The sequence below is a fragment of the Anarrhichthys ocellatus genome, unplaced genomic scaffold (genome assembly GCF_004355925.1).
Source record: "Anarrhichthys ocellatus isolate YVR2014 unplaced genomic scaffold, GSC_Weel_1.0 scaffold12, whole genome shotgun sequence".
Lineage (NCBI taxonomy): Eukaryota > Metazoa > Chordata > Actinopteri > Perciformes > Anarhichadidae > Anarrhichthys > Anarrhichthys ocellatus.
This window is the reverse complement of record NW_022280042.1, coordinates 9,805,057-9,822,010: the sequence shown is the minus strand read 5'-3', so window position 1 is coordinate 9,822,010 and position 16,954 is coordinate 9,805,057. Positions and strand designations below refer to the sequence as shown.

Below are 16,954 nucleotides of genomic sequence, written 5' to 3'. Positions count from 1 at the left end.
TCTCTCTCTCTCTCTCTCTCTCTCTCTCACACACACACACACACCCTTTTTTTTTTTCTCTCCCCCCCCCCCCCCCAGAGGCTAAGCCTAAAAACTAGCATGTCATCGTTTTCCAGCACCGCGCGAAGGTGCGCTCCATTTTGTAATTAATGGCTTCTCAGCACACACACACACACACACACACACACACACTTTCTTGCAAATGTATAGACTTGAATCACCACTCTGTCCTTCACACACCTTTTGCACGCTGTATTGATATAAAAGTCATTAACAAATAACATCTTGATTACATTATTAAAGTACCATCAATCAGTAAGTCAGTTCACGTAACAATTCATTGTAAACTGAATTACTTCTAAATATCTGTTAAACGAAGTGCTTCATTGATTCTCGCACATTAAATGTCTGGACAGTAGTCATGTGATCTTCCTGCAGCCTGATTTCTGGCCAATTGTTCAGTGTTTTGGCGTTCAGTGTTTTGGCGTTCAGTGTTTGCAAAGCGATCAGGGACGGTTTAGATAATCGCCCTCAATAATGCTTTCAAGCAGCGTTTCAAGGATGTTTTCTGGGTTTCATGTTCATCAAATCAGTGCTTTCACCAGACATCACTTATTTCCCTGAAAACATGCTGCATGAATGAAAACAGTCTGCTCCATCTTTACTGTCTGCATGTTTTCATATTTAACACGTTGACATGAACTAAAAGCAGCAGCTGAAGACAGATAATCCAATAAAAAACGTTTGGAAAACGATAAGAAGGTAAAATCCGAGTGTAAACGTGACTTTAACGCCCTGGAAACTTGAACTTGAACATCATCAACCCACATTATTAGCTCAAAACCCTTTTCATGGAATCATAAATACTGGTTAATGCGACGGATTCACAGAAGGATGTTTCATCACATCATCCGTCTGTTTATTATTTATGACTCAAAATAGAAGTAAATTACAGCATTCAAAGCGCTTAATGAGCCACTCGCTGCTGATTCTTCCTCTTTCTCTTCGCTTGAGGAATCTCGGAGGAAGAAGCGACACTACTGTGTTCGGCTCATTTACCTGGAGAGGAGCGACTGTCATGTTTCTACGGATGAATTTGTGCGGTGATGAGCGGCGGCGGTCGGGGCCGAGCAGCACCTCGGTCTGATGTACTTGACCACATGCCAAGCCGAGGATTTACTTATTTATTTCTGCTGGTCTGCAGGCTGAAAGCTAAAACCTGAACATGTCACAGAGCTGAGAAAGAGAGACGATGGCGGCACGCGACGCAATTATATGAAATGAATCTCCTCAGGAGAGGAAACTTGTCAGATTGATGAATCAGACTTTTCATAACTTGACGGCACATCAGTGAGCGATGTTTCCTGAAACAAACACAAAGCACCTCCTCCTCTCTGATGAACCTTTCTTTCACCACCAAAGTACCAAACTGAGCCTATTGTGGTTGGTTTAAGCATGCAGGCTGCATGATGTCACGAGCTTGTTTATTTGCAAAGCTTTTCTTGAACATTCAGTCGATGCATCTTGCAGTGAAAACACTGAGATTTGTTTGACTGTAATTAAAACTGCGTCCTAACCCAAACTTGCGAGAAAGTTCTACATCACAGTTATAAACACATGCCCAAATGCATGCTGGGAGCAGACTCTGCATTGCCGCAGGCCACAACAGGGCAGCCAGTTACTGCAGGAACCCGACTCAAGTAGAACCTAATGCGTTTCTGTCCCTGAGGTCGGGACTCAATTAAGGCTGCACTCAGTGTCCTGCACAGCGGCAGACAGAGCTGACCTTTAGTGGACGTTAAAGTCAGTGGTTTTGGTTTTGGTGCAGCTTGTATTATCGCGTTGAGGGTCATTTATTTTGTCTCTACGACAAACTGTACAGAGAGAGAGAGTCCATGTAGATCTAACGAACCGTAATCATTAAAGAAACACATGTTTTAGTAAATGAAGGAACAGCAGCAGGCAGCATCTGTAATATTACTCCCTGTGGAGATTTATGGCATCTAGATCTGTTGAATAAGCTAACAAGCCTTTAAAGTTGTTTTCATTGCATTTGACTAAACTGATAGCGATGAATCAGACTTTAGTTTGATGATTCAAGAGACTTTTAGCCCTTCAGCCTCCTCCTTTGATCTGGGATCATGCTGCCTGTTTGAATGCTTCCACAGGGAATTCAACAAGTCTGAATATGACATATACTGCTTAAGTTTTCCAGCCGTGCACTAACAGATCCGTGCTGCCGTGTAATCTGCTTCATTTAAACAGCTGCGATGGAGGAGCGATAAACTCCAGCCAGCATATGGCAGCTGGAAACGGTTATTATAGCATCATTCATCCGGGGATTAGGACCGGCCGACACTCGGCTAATTAAACCTTCGACTCACCGCTCTGTCAGCCCGGCTGAAATGAGTTAATAACGCAGAGTGTTTCGCAGACTCAGATATTAATGCACCATATTCCTGTTTCCAATTGTGAGGACGGCTAACCCACAAGCAGCAGTGCGCCGAGATCTCCCGAGAGCTTCTCTTCCAGCGCTGCTTCTCCCTCTGTAACTGAAAGTCATCTGCCAACGTGAAGTAAAAACAAAAATAACATCATTTCCCCAAATGCTGTCTTTACTTTCTGATGTTATTCTCTAAAATAGAAAGAACCCTGAGAGGTCACATTGTTTTAACTTTTTGTAATTGTCAGTTTTTCTTTCTCGGCATGGATCTGCAGCGGTCCCCCCCCCCCCCTTGTATCTGTCAGAGCCGCCCTCACCTCCCGCTGCATTCAGCTGGGATCTCCTCCATGCTGTATCAAAGCCAGCGGCTGTGTCTTTGTCTGCCGGGCGGCTTGTTATTGATGGTGCTGCTCATTATCGAGGGAGGAGGGGTTTATCGACGGGGCACACGCTCCCCGCAGAGAGGGGGCAGACAATGAAACGTCCCCTCGGAGGAGTTTGACTGGCTTTCAGCACCAGCTCCCATTTCAAGGGATGTTAAACAAGCCCAACTTTCTCCTCACTGCATGCTCTGCATCCCAGAGTGCACCTCTGCTCTGCAACAACTTTGTTGAAAAAATAAAGCAGACTGAAGCTGCAGGGATTTGAATAAATAGTTTGTGTTAAAGTGTGTAGAGAGAGTTCTGACCAGCTTTAGACAGAAAGCTCTGCATCTCTGTCGCCTCCTTGCTAATAATAGCTCATTTTCTGTGTGTTATTCAAGCAGAAAATACAATAACATAGTGAAGTGATGTGTTTAAGCAAACATCTGAATCAGTTTCATTCAGCTGTGAACATCACAGCTCTAACGAAGATAATCAGCGAAAGGCATTATTATGGCAGCTCCTACAGTCTGCGTTGCTTTAATCAGATTATAACGGCATCATTAGTGTGCAAATGTTCCCGCTGCAGGAATAATAAATGTCTGTTGAGACTGAAGGGAGCAGCGATTTTCTGCCGCTTCGTTTATCAGATCACAGTCGTCTGCTGACTGTGTTGGTTGTGATTCCACACAAATCTCTATTCTGACAAGGAAATCGGTGACTTGCGTGACACAATCGGAGATGGAAATACTCAAAACACTCAGAGCAGAGCAGCAGCCGGAGGAGGGAGAGAGATGGTTGTCGGGTTGAATTCCCTGTATGTTATCAACCTTTATTTATTATTTATTTTAATCCTTTGTTTTTCATCAGATAATGATCAGGTAAAATCTTTTGTAAATTAAGTTTTGGACTAGATTGAATGAAATATTCAATATATTCTAATGCAGAAGGTCATCTGACGCAGGACGAAATTAAAGATAGCTGACAAAGTTAATAGAGAAAACATTTGACTCAAAGTTGACTAAAAGGATAAAGATGAATGTGACTAAACATAATACATATTTTCGCCTGAGGTTGACAAAAGTAACATTGCTTTAGATTGTGTTTCTGACCCTTATTGTCACTTTCACTCATAACTTAAATCTCTTTTTCTTTAATGCTTATTGATTGCTCTCCTCCTATATCTTTCTCTTTTATGATCTTTGCATCGATCTAGAAAATAACTAACTCTGTTAGCCGGGAGTCATTTCATGAAAGCAGAGATATTTGTCAAACCTTATTTTCTGCTGCTGCAGCTTTGACCTGTATGGCCTTTAACTGGGTCAATGATCTGGAAAATTAGCATTTAGCATCAGCTAAATGGCTGGACCCTGAAATGCTTTGCTTGTTCCCCATCCAGATGAAAAGCTGCCAATGAGCGAATTGTATTTCAAGCACCGGCCATGGCTGCCCATCGCATCATCAGAGTGACGAACAACAATCACATCCTTCCTCGCTGCAAGTCTGAGGGGACGCTCATCGACCTCAGCGAAGGGATCACTGGGGCCAGTCTCAACGATGTCAAAGGTCAGTGCTTCACTGTATTCACACACTTCATTTGATTATCTGATCAGTCAAAGTTCAATATCTAATTTTGTGCTTTTCATCTTCTCTAATTCAGTCATATGTAAACGGTATTATTCTTTCTCTGGCTCTTTCGCTTCACTGGTTGCACTTCATTACAGCTATGTTTACATGCTCTATATACGCTAATGGTGCGAACTAAAAATAGAAAATGATGCAGGGAATTATGCAGTTCATCTGCTCATATGTTAACTCGGTGATCTGAACATTTTGTCGTTGCTTTTAGAATTATTAAAGGTTATTTTGGGGGCTATTTTACATTTATGTCCGGTCTGTAGTACCATCACCTCATTATTCCAACTGACCCATTACATGTCTGATTATGAGATAAGCGCTGTTAACAGCAGTATTTTACAGTAATCAGCCATTGAGTGATTACTGTAAGTGCACTTATCTAAAATAGTGAACAACCAGTTACAAAACCACTTTGCAATCAGGGGCGGAAGAGCACCACTAATAGTTTTAAGAGATTCTCTAACATCTTTTTCCTTTTCAGTGCCTTCTCCCAGTGCCTTGAGGCTGGACACGTCAGCCTCCTATGGAGCCGCGCAGGAAGTGGTTGCCATAAAGGATTATTGCCCCAGCAGCTTCACCACGCTAAAGTTCGCCAAAGGCGATCGGCTTTATGTGTTGGACACGTCAGGAGGAGAGTGGTGGTATGCCCACAACAACACGGAAATGGGCTACATCCCAGCCGCCTATGTCCAGCTGGTCAACTTCAGGAACTCCTCGCTTAGCGACAGTGGGATGATTGACAGTCTTGGGGAAGGATACGAGGATGGGTCGAAGGAGTTTGGAGGTTTGGGGGAGTGGACAGGGATGACCCTGAAGCCCTCACCAATTTACAACAACAGCCCGTTCTCTGCGAACCCTTTTATCTGTCCATTAGATCAAAACTGCAAAGATGTAAGTGTGAGGAACTCAACAGACCTTATTCTGTTTGATGCAATGGAATCTCCATCATCTTGCTCAAACTTTAACACCAGTACAATCATGACCAATGGGTTCAGCAGCTGCCACATTAACAATACCACCCCCACCAGCCCAAACCAAGAGGTTGCACCTAACGTCCACAGGGATAACCCGTTTTTCAGGAGTAAACGTTCCCACAGTCTCTCAGAACTGTCAGTACTGCAGGCGCAGTCGAATCCAACGTTACCTTCTTCGGGGTTCTTCAAAGGCCTTAAGGCTCCTTCACCAGAGCAGTTTCAGAGCAGGGAGGACTTCAGGACTGCGTGGTTGAACCACAGAAAGCTAGCTAGGTCTTGCCATGACCTTGACTCCCTGGGCCAGAGTCCCGGATGGGGCCAAACGCAGCCAGTGGAGACCAACATCGTGTGCAGGTTGGACACTAACGGAGGAGTTGTTCAGCTCCCGGACACCCAAATCAGCATCCACATCCCCGAGGGCCACGTCAGCCAAGGAGACCACCAGCAGATCTCCATGAAAGCCTTACTAGACCCTCCTCTGGAGCTCAACAGTGACCACTGCTCCACTGTCAGCCCCGTGGTGGAGATCAAGCTAAGCAACATGGAGACCAAGTCTTTCATCACGTTGGAGATGAAGGTAATGGTCGCTGTCAAGAAGGACAGTTGTCACACTGCAGAGGTGCTTTGTGTTCGAAGTGACTGCAAAGAAGGGCCTTACACGCCCATCCCGAATGCTTACCTTTACAATGATACAGTCCAGGTGCAGCTGGATGGTCTAGAGCCTTGTATGTATGTGGCTGTTGTGGTTCAGTCTCAGTACATCAGCCCCAATACCACCGTTTGGGACCATGTGCATAGGAAAGTAACTCTGGGCCTTTACGGACCCAAGCACATTCACCCTTCCTTTAAAACAGTCGTGGCCATGTTTGGGCATGACTGCGCCCCAAATACCTTGTTGGTTAACGAGGTGGGCCGACAGGCTGGCTCCAGCCCGCCCGTGGCCCTGCAGCTATGGGGGAAGCACCAGTTTGCGCTGGGGTACCCTCAAGACCTCCAGGTGGGTTTGTACTCCAACATGTCCAACTACCAGGTGAGGGCGAACGAGGGTGCGGGGTTGATTCGGGGATTTCAGGTCAAACTGGGGAAAGTCAGCAGGCTCCTGTACATGATCACATCGCACAACCCCGACAGCATTTCAGACTTCACTCTCAGGGTCCAAGTCAAGGACGCCCTTGACTGCATCCTCACCCAGTTCTGCGTCCAAACGCCGCCACCGCCGCCAACAACCGGACCGAGGATAACAGGCCAGAGGAGGTTTCTGAAAAAGAAAGAGGTGGATAAGATCGTCCTCTCACCGCTGGCCGTCACTTCCAAATACCCAAAGTTTCAGGACCGGTGCATCACCAACCTTAAATTCGGCAAGTTGATCAAAACAGTGATCAGGCAGCACAAGAGCACTTATCTGTTGGAGTACAAAAAGGGGGATGTTATCGCTTTGCTCAGCGAGGAGAAAATCAAACTGCGAGGGCAGCTGCGGACCAAAGAGTGGTACATTGGATACTATCAGGGGAAGGTGGGCCTCGTCCACGCCAAGAATGTTTTAGTTCTGGGTAAGGTCAAGCCCATTTATTGGTGTGGGCCGGACCTAACGACCACAATCCTGCTGGAGCAGATCCTGAGGCCTTGCAAATTTCTCACGTACATCTACGCGACAGTGAGGACGGTTTTAATGGAGAATGTGGGAAACTGGAGGGCGTTCGCAGATGCCCTGGGTAATGGGAATTTGCCACTGAATTACTTTTGCCGGACCGAGCTGGACAACGAGCCGGAGAAGGTGGCGTCGGTTCTGGAGAAACTCAAAGAGGAGTGTACGAACATGGAGAACAAGGAGAGGAAGTCCTTCCAGAGGGAACTCATGATGGTGAGACCAATCATGTTTTTATTTTTCATTGATTTCTGTTTATAATTTTGAATTTGACTTGATTCTCTCCACCATCCCTCCAATGTTTCTGGAGAAACAAACCACTCCTGTTGGATTGGGATCCTGTTATCAGTGGGATGAAAATCTGTCACTGCCCCTAAGACAAAGAACATGATGCTGCCCAAATGGGGTCTACATTTCAATCCCTAAAAAGAGTGAAAAGGTCGATATCAAGTTCTTAGAGACTGAAGATAATGTCTTTGGATTGCTTGTTTTAGCTGACCAACAGTCCAAAAAACAAATATTCTGAATTTGATGATAAAAAACAGAGAAAATAAGCAAATTTTCACATTTTAGAAGCTGGAAACAGACAATATGAGGGCCATTCGCCCTTGTCCTCCAACTGTTACACAGTCGAGCATTACCATAGCACATAGGTGTCTTTGTTTGATTTCTTTCCACTTCAGCCTGTGTTGAGTGTGAGCTGGAAGCGTTTGAGTCCTTATGCTCAGTCACATGAATGGTAAACAACTTGTCCTACAGCCTGAGGCGGCTCACAGCATGAACAGCCACCACATGAAAAATGAAGGGGGGTTTGGAGGAGAAAATCCTGTCAAAAAAAGCATAGAAATAAAACTTAACATCTGCAGTTTGATCATAAACAACTCTGTCAAGCAAACACACGCCGGCCTTGATGTGTTTTTCTCCGCCGACAGCGCCGACACCCTGGGGGGAGCAAAAATAGTCTCGAGACATTTCCCTCGCCAGACGTCATTATTCAAAAAGTACTTTAGCAAAGTACTTTCTCCAACTGCTGTTTATCCAGGCGGAGTTGACGAAGCGTGCATGCGACATGCTCAGTGCGGCCACCGGAGCAGCTGGTGGTAAAGTGCCTTGCTAAATGGGACTTTGACAGTAACTGTTAAGGTAAAGGAGTGTTACTCATTTGCTGTGCATGCCTTTTTTAACCTTTCACGGTTATCCAGAGAAACACACCTGCAAATAACTTTCCCTGTTTGGCTGTACGTCATGTGACCCCACCCATAATCTCTCAAGGTCTAAAGCAAAGGAGCCTTTTATGTTTTATTAAAGGCTTTTATTCTGGCGGGTATACCTTCAACTCCTGCTGAGGCTTTTAAACTTACTGTGTGCACAAAGAGCGCCTTGGCTTTCTTATCTCTGAACCAGGCTCCATCCTTTGACTCCTCTGATGTCCTTTCTTTCATATTTACTGAAAAAATGAAACGACCACACACTCGGATGACCTTCACTGAAGTCTAGCCATTTTCTTCTGAAGTCGGAGACACCTTAATCCTCAAGGACCATATAGAAATGTGTTCTATTGACCTTGATGGAAAGGTTTGTCCACAAGTGTTACAGCCCATTCAAGTGTTAGACCGTTTACCTCTGATACGATGTTTCCTAGCTGGACGCAAATCATTGCTCCGTGTTTTAGCCGGACATTCAGTGGCCCGTGTTGCTCTGCAAGCTGCTCGGACTGAATCAAATGTAAAGTTATTGTTTGCTGAATGTGAACCGCGTTGAGACTTTCTGCAACGGAGCAAAAGCTCAATTTAATTGAATCTATTCGAGGCTAAAATAAAATCAATGAATTCATGAAACACATTTGATGAAATGTCAAACAATAAGTCAATGTTTTTTTTAAACATTCAATAGTTCCTGCTTCTCTCCTCTGTGGATTTGCTGCTTTTCTTCGATTGAAGTGACAGTGAATTTATATCTTTATGTTCCGGACTGTTGATCAGACAATGAAAGCACTTCAACTTGAGTTATTGGAAATTGCGATGAACATTTTATCACTTTTTCTGACATTTGCAGCGCTGCTTCAGTTCAACAGCTTAACTGATGAGGTGCTTAGTTGTTTTTTATGTAGCTGTTTGCGTTGTGCACCGCTATTCATCATCTTTTGCTGTCTAGTGCAAGGGCATTCAGCATTCATATTTGTGTGCACACGCATCTTAAACTTAAAAATCCTTGCCCTGTTTGCTGCTGCACTACATCAGTTGTAAAGCACTCCAAGATGTGCGTGAATGCGTGTCTGTCCCCTGCAACATTTTCTCCAGATAGTAAATTGTCATTGGGCTGCAGGAACAAGGTCCAGTGAGTCACACAGGCTTGAATTACTAAATCTTCTCCTCAAAGGGAGAAATAGCCTTCCTTGTATAACTGTTACTCAATAAAACATTCCTACGTTGAGAACCTCTGGCTACAAAATCCTCGATTAGCAAACAAGGCATTCATTCTCCTAATAATGAGGCTTTTATCCAGCCAAGATCTGCTCCTTTTTAGGACAAAAATACACACAAATCTGTGAAATCTTCCAAATAAATGTGTCTTATTCAAGCATCACAAAAAACATTGTACACAATATGTTGGTCGAGTAAGACCACACTTCAGTATGCAGATTAGCTCATTGGAAAGAAGTGCTGGGAAAGGACAGGATGAAATATTGATCGGGTATCGATGAGGAGTGTAAACTGGAAGTCGTCGTGGTGAGAAACCCAGGGAGTGAGACTCAAAGTGGGAGCAATGTCTCGATGAGGGAGCTTCATTTTCCCCCCTGTGGTTTCTGTAATGAGAGAGGAGGCAGAGAAAATAGGTTTGGTGGGAGGGAAGTGGAAAAGAAAGAGTTTAGACACACTATACTGTAATATGAACAAGCTGTGGGCTTTGTTTCCCTGCCTCATTACACTGACTTTACTCATTTGTTTAGTTCCAGAATAATAGTTCAGTTCGAAGGCTGAGCACTGAGGGGATTGGTTTAGCTTAGCATAAAGAGCTAGCTGGACTAGTTATAGTGCACTACTGTTTTTTTGTTTTGTTTTGTTTGTCATGTTTTTTCTCATTTCTCTTTGCATCCCTGTGTTGCACAACAACAATAAATGATCCTTGAATCATGAAGAAAAAAGGGCTTTGTACGTTTCTTCAAAACACGGACACATTGAATGTTGACGTTTCTGAAACTAAAACACGTAAATACGTTTCGTCGTCATCAGCTTCGTACCCACAATGCTACGTGGTTAACATTGTGCAACGATGGTTAAGTTTAGGCAACAAAATGGTTAAAATTTGAAAAAAATATGTTTTTTGTTCAAATAATAGCGTTAAAATGTAATATAACGTTTACTAGTGTTAAGAAATAGCAACTGCCATTAGCAGACTGTCTTACGTAAGTCAACAAGTGTAACAACGTTACGTAAAAAGCGTAAAGTCAAAGTAAACTTTTAGTTTCACGCGACACCTGTCTCCAGGGTGAAAGTCCCGTGTTTGTTTTACCTCCTGTAATCGTGTTTACACCATGTCACTTTCAATAATGTTCGTTATATTTACTACGTCATTTGCTCTTTGCGTCGCTCGTTGTACTACAACACTCGCTCAAACGCAAAAACGTCCACGTGCAACGTATCCGTGTTTTGCAGAACGGTACCAATGCCTCCTGGCTGGTAGAGTTCAACAGAGCCAGGCTCGCTGTGTCTCCCCTCCTGCTTCCTGTTTTTATGCTAAGCTACGCTAACCATGTCATGACTTAAATTGAGCATCTCACCATTATCAGCTGATGTTCTATATAAAGTGAAAACATTTCCTGTTCCTGACTTTCTAAAGGGCAGCATGCGCCTGCAGCGCGTCCAAACAACTGCGCTTCTTGTTTCCTGTGTTTTTCAGAATTGAAACGACTTCATGTGTTATTTCTTAGTGTCACTGTGAGAAGTAAAAACTAACTCAACTTAACCTTTTCATAGTAGAGAATAGATCATCATAGGCCAGAGCTAGAACAGGGAGGAAAGAGAGAGATGAAAGTTCCCTTTATTGTCTCTTTTTGATTAAGTGTCAATCTTGGGCAATTTATCACTTCATCCATAAAGCTCACTTCCTAAAGTTTTCATTGATCCAGTTGTAGCAGCTTTTACTTGAGTCCAAGGTTTCCCTAATAAAAGATATCCACTTATATTTCATTTGTCCCCTGGATCGGTACATGTCCGCCATACCTGGACTTTGTCTGTGTGATGGGACAGTAGAGGTGTTATTTCAGCTTGATGGTGGACACAAACTGCAGTAATAGTAAGAGGGAGCTCAGTGTGGCTTTCTCCCTTTGCAATAATTAAAGCCATATCTTTTTGTTTCGAGCTGCAGCACAAACAAAGCTTCGCTGATCTTGCTGTCTTCAGTCTGCAGCACAACCACACATGAATTAAATTCTTGCTTCTGCAAATGTGGAAGCTGTAACCCTGCCGGCTTTAATTGCAGCTCGGTGTGAAACATAAAGTGTTGCAGCAGTGAACAAGCGCTCATGGTTTAGTCTCCCCCTCTCTCGTCCACACCAGCCGACAGGTGTTCTCATGAAATGTGAGCATGCATCGATCAGGACGGATCTGGAGGACTCGAGGGCATCCGACACCGCCCCGCAGATCTTTTAACGCCGAGGCTCGAGTTACGGAGGCAGAGGACAAACGAGAGCCGGACTGTCGGTGTCTGAAAGGCCGGGAGAGTGTTGTTAAATTATAGATCTGTGCAGTGAGGAGGGGCCAAGCACTCCTCCAGGGGACGAATTCAATCCCCTGCTTGTAGACTCCCATCTAAAACCAAGGTCTTTACTCGTCAGCTGGCTCAGGAAATTAAACTTCTTTACAAACGTGCAGCCAGTAGAAATCAACGTCTGAGCAGCTGATCTTTTGATGAAATAGTTGCAGAGAGTCTAGACTGCACACAGTCGCCCTTAGATCCTGCAGGAACGTCTGCTCCTCAGGAAGTGATCGATCTAAACTGAAACCAAAAGTGTTTCCTCAACTTCTTCCTGCCAAACTCCCCATGATGGGACATGTAAACCAGGAACCAAACTCTTGAACAAATCAGAAGCTGAATATTTCAGGAGAACCTTGAAGAGAAAACTGTCTGTCATGTGGCTTTACTGTACTTGTAAAGGTGGAATGGGAGATTGAAAATACCAGAAGGACAAAATACATTTTGGGGTTGTTTTTCTGCTTTTGCACATAAGAAAATGCCAAATGTCTTAAATAAGATTCACATGTTTAATTAACTTGGACTCCATTGGTTTTTAATGTAATATCTCGACTCCCAACATATTAAATGTAATTTTTAAATTTCGGTCTAAAGGGATGCGTTCTCTTTCTCTCTTGCTTCTGCCATTTAGTTTATCATGTCCATCTTTTTTACTCTCTCCCTCTCTTTCTTCTCTACCTGTCGGTATTGTCGTCTGCTCTGCTCCACCTCTCCTCCCTCCTTCCTTTTGGAAGTGAAGCTCATTTAACTGACAGCCGCCCGGTCAGCTGTCAGCTCCGTCTGTCCATCTGCTTCGGGGCTTCCTGCAGGTCGCCGCCATCCCTTATTTTTCAGACACTTTGGTCTCTCACGGAGCAGAGTGTTTTCTATTTTTAGAGCAGAATCATGTTGGTGGTTATTAATGTGGAAACATCGACCAAAGCCGGACTGGGAACAGAAACAACGTGTTGTGGTGACATCAAGTCTACATGGTTTTTACCGGTGTGTAAAGGCCTTCAGTCCCAACGCTGACCTTTGACCTGGTGCAGTTTGATGTGTTTTTTTCTGACAGGATTAAAGACCTTTATTTTGAAGCACAAACTCCTTCCTGATGCACTTTAATCCTGTCCGGCTTCAAACAGCACATCCCTCCTGCACGAAGAGCTCCACGTCGCGCTCCTCTCCAGACGGCAGCGGTGAACCCTGACGTTATATTTAGCCTGAGCCCCGTGTGAAGCCTGAATCACGGCACAGTCGAAGGTCGAAGAGGAAGAGGAAGAGGAAGAGGAGGGAGGTGAATGGTGTCTGTTTCAAAAACCAAGTAATCCATTACCTCCAGAAACCTGCACGCTGTTGGTTATCCAGGTTATTTATTACGGAGCTGCAGCTCATGAAAGAGGAGATAAAAGAAGTCAAATAGATTATTCTGATAAGTGGAAGTTTACATCAGTTTGGGATTATATGGTTCTTCCAAACTAGTGTAAAAATACTCCACTACGTGTAAAAGTCCTGTATTCAAAATTCAAAAACTTAAACATTGGAATAAATCAAGAGATAAGGAGTCGTTTTCTCATAGACTTCTATACAACCAGAGGAGTCGCCCCCTGATGGTCACAAGAGAGAATGCAGCTTTAACACATGAAGCATTGACTGGACGTTTGTTATCGTGCTGCAGCTGACTGACAGCGAGGCTGAATCAGCAGAAGCTAGTTGAGCTCCGTTAGATTAAGTCGAGGCTCCACAGTTTGAGGGTTTATCCTCAGAGTGCATCTGGGAAATCTCTGAGATATAATTTCTATAAAAGGCACAGAACCTGAAATACATTTTCCATGAAGCGTGACGTTCAGGGTGCTGCTGTTCTGTCTGTCTGAAGGCCATTAAGACAAATCTGTTCCGAAGAGTTTCACGCACCTCTGATCTGATCTGCTCAGTATTTTCTAACCCTCATTTCACCGCGTTAGCTGAGTAAGAGCGTCTTTACAGCCGGAGGGTCATGACTACTTACAGGAGGGGCTTAGGATTGTCTCTTTGCAAACATTCAGCCCCTATAAGACAAACTGTAACAGTGGTTTCCAACCAGATACCTCATCAAGTTTAAAAAAATGAATGAAAACAACTGTTTGAGAAGCAAAAATCACTCCTATAGATGTTGAATCGGTGAAGAATGGTAGCACATTGATACTTTGTTGTTTTAAGGGAATTTAAGACAGAAAGGTTCGGCTGGTTCTAGATAACGATCTAGATAACGATCATTGGTCCACATATTTCTGCTCGTGAATCAAAAAAGAACTAAAGCAAAAGAGATTGTACAAACTTCCTTTATGAAACCCCTTTCCACCGCTCCTCCGTCCCCCATCAGGCGCTGCTGAAGATGGACTGCCAGGGTCTGGTTACCAAGCTGGTCCTGGACTTCGTCTTGCTGACCACGGCGGTGGAGGTGGCGTTCCGGTGGAGGGAACTGGCCGAGAAACTCGCTCGAGTGTCCAGACAGCAGATGGAAGCTTACGAGGCTCCGCACCGCGACAAGAACGGACTGCTGGACCATGAGGTGAGAGACCTGGTCTCTTTACGTCCACTGGAATACAAGAACCACCATTAAATGTTTTTCCTTCCTTTTTCTTTCTCTCTTTGACTCCTTCAGTCCATGTGGAAGCCGGCCTACGACTTCCTCCTGACGTGGGCCGCCCACGTCGGGGACAGCTACCGAGACGTGATCCAGGAGCTCCACCTCGGCCTGGACAAGATGAGGAACCCCATCACCAGAAGGTGGAAGCACCTGACCGGCACGCTGATCCTCGTCAACTGCCTGGACACGCTCCGCGGCGCCGCCTTCTGCCCCACCGGATACGGAGACTTTGCTGTGTGAACTTCTTTCTGTTTAAAAGAGTTGACGTCTTCTGGTCTTGGTGGGAGTTACTGGAGGAGTGTCCTGGACAGTTCGGGATCTGCACGTCCCGTCGCTTGTTGGGCGTCTTCCATCGCCAGATGTTTTTTACTCCTGCTTTCTTCTTCATGTCTTTTGTACTGTCTTTGTCTCTTTTATGGCGTATATGTCTTCTCTTTTTTGCTTCACATTTTCACTTCCTGTTTAATTTCGCTCTCATTGATTACAGTGATTTTGTTCATCTCCCTCAGGACAACATCAGCGACCTCAACCACTGCAGTACATAACCACACATGCTCCCCGTCCAAACTGAACTGAACCTTTTGGTGGCACAAAAACAACTCTTCCCTCCTCTTCTGACTCAGTTTTTATTCTTTTATTGCAAAAGAAGGCAGAGCAGATGATGAGATAAACATTAAGTCAGTAATTAGCTAGCCCAAAGCGGCTAGCCCAATGCTAACTTCACATGTGACTCAGTGTAGTTCACGCAGTAAAGGCTCAGTATGTCTGTTTATGAAGATGTATTTGTTATACTTGCAGAACAATACAGTTTGATCAACAGTGTTATTCTTTCTTTTCTTGGTTTGGTTTTGTGAGAAACTCATTTCCATCATATTTCAGTCAAACATCCAAAGTGCATCCAGTATTGTCGAAATTGAATACTGTTGTACAAACAAAAGTTTTATCAAAGATGATGAGATGAAGATGGACCTAAAATGTGTTTCAGAATAATAATCATGTGCTGTTATGTCACATTTTGTTTCTGTGTCTTTTGGTTCAAAGTGCAGCATAAATATAAATATTTTCATGTGTCACATTTTACTGGAAGGTATTAAATTAAATATCAACTGTCAAATTAAACCTGTAAACCACAGTGTACTGCTTAAATAAGTGACTTGAAACTGTGAAGGAAATATCACGTTTTTGTTAAATTTATATTTAAAGAAGCTTTTTGTCTTTTGATTTGTGATCAAATATACTCAGTCGGCTTTGATGCTTTTATTGTTTCATTTCAGTCTTTCATTCTGTGTTCCGTCCTGTTTTGTTTCCATATGTTTTGTGACTGCTGTTTGGAATATGAACACGCTCTGAACAGACAATGTGCGAGGAGTTTATATATTTATATACACGTTCTGTTTCTGTTCGGATGCTTTCAATAAAACTGAAAATTTAAAACAACTTGCGTGTACCAGAAAGTATGATTTTCATTTCAGTATGTTTAGACATTAAAACACTTTTGGAATATCAAACCCAGAGTTTCCCTCTGCTTCCAGTCTTTGTGCTAAGCTACGCTAATCACACACAAACACACGTTTCTTTAAAAGATATTGGCCTTTTCCTTTTCGGTGACAAATGCTGCAAAGATGCTGAGTTCCACGCCAACAATACAGAAGGTACCCTCGTGTAAACATGGAAACGCCACACATGAACGCACTCCAATGCATCTCTTTCCCAGACAAACACACACACACACACACACACACACACACACACACACACACTTTAATTAAAGCAGAGAATTATTCACCATCAGAGGACGGACCACCTTTCCACGATGACTCACCCTCCACATTCCTGCTCGTCTCCTGGATACGTCTCCAAACTCAGTATTTATCTTTACAACATAATCACACTGTGTGCGGCAGCTCACACATTCCCTTTGCATCGTATTCATATCATCTCCAAACTCTACAAGACGTCTCAACTGGTGTTTTATTTTCTTATCAGCTGACACAAGTTTCTGCATGAAAAGCTGAATTTAGAAGATTAATTCAACCAAATCTAGCCAATAACCATAAATAACAATAAAGGTGTTATTAATCAAAAGTTCTCTTTTCTGTCCATCAACTCAGAGAGACGTGAGAGGAAAATATACTTTCACACACTCGCTCTTTCATTCCTTAATTCGGGGACAAACTGGCCGGCTTTTACAAATGCCAAACAGGTGGTGAGATGAAGAGCTTTGGGACGAGTCGGCCTGTTTCATCTTCCGGAGCTTTTGGAGCATGAGTGAGCGGAAACAGGCCGGCATGGTTTCACCTCGTGGCTCTGGAGAACGTGAAGGAACATAAAACAGGTGCTTTATCTGCTGCTGTCATGCGGACGCCTCATGGAACCTGCAGTCATTCAGATCAACTGTCAGTCATGAATTCTCTCTAAAACAATCTTCTTTAGACGTTTTATGAGACGTTCCTTTCGCCACATCTCTCTGCCGTACGTCTCAGGATACTTTTACATGCTCTCACTTTTCGTCTCCACATCTTCTCCTGCTTT

The 16,954-nt window shown here is 43.8% G+C and overlaps 1 protein-coding gene across 1 annotated transcript in view; it reads left to right on the top strand.

Annotated features, from left to right (window-relative positions):
• Positions 1 to 16,066, top strand: part of sh3bp4a (SH3-domain binding protein 4a) — a 17,301-nt gene extending 1,235 nt beyond the window's left edge. Inside the window, exons 2-5 of the mRNA XM_031852279.1 lie at positions 4,205 to 4,371; positions 4,925 to 7,278; positions 14,156 to 14,344; positions 14,438 to 16,066. Of these exons, the coding sequence (XP_031708139.1) occupies positions 4,248 to 4,371; positions 4,925 to 7,278; positions 14,156 to 14,344; positions 14,438 to 14,662 (2,892 nt within the window). The 5' untranslated portion in view covers positions 4,205 to 4,247 and the 3' untranslated portion in view covers positions 14,663 to 16,066. The remainder of the gene's footprint in view (positions 1 to 4,204; positions 4,372 to 4,924; positions 7,279 to 14,155; positions 14,345 to 14,437) is intronic.
• Positions 16,067 to 16,954: the final 888 nt, after the last annotated feature.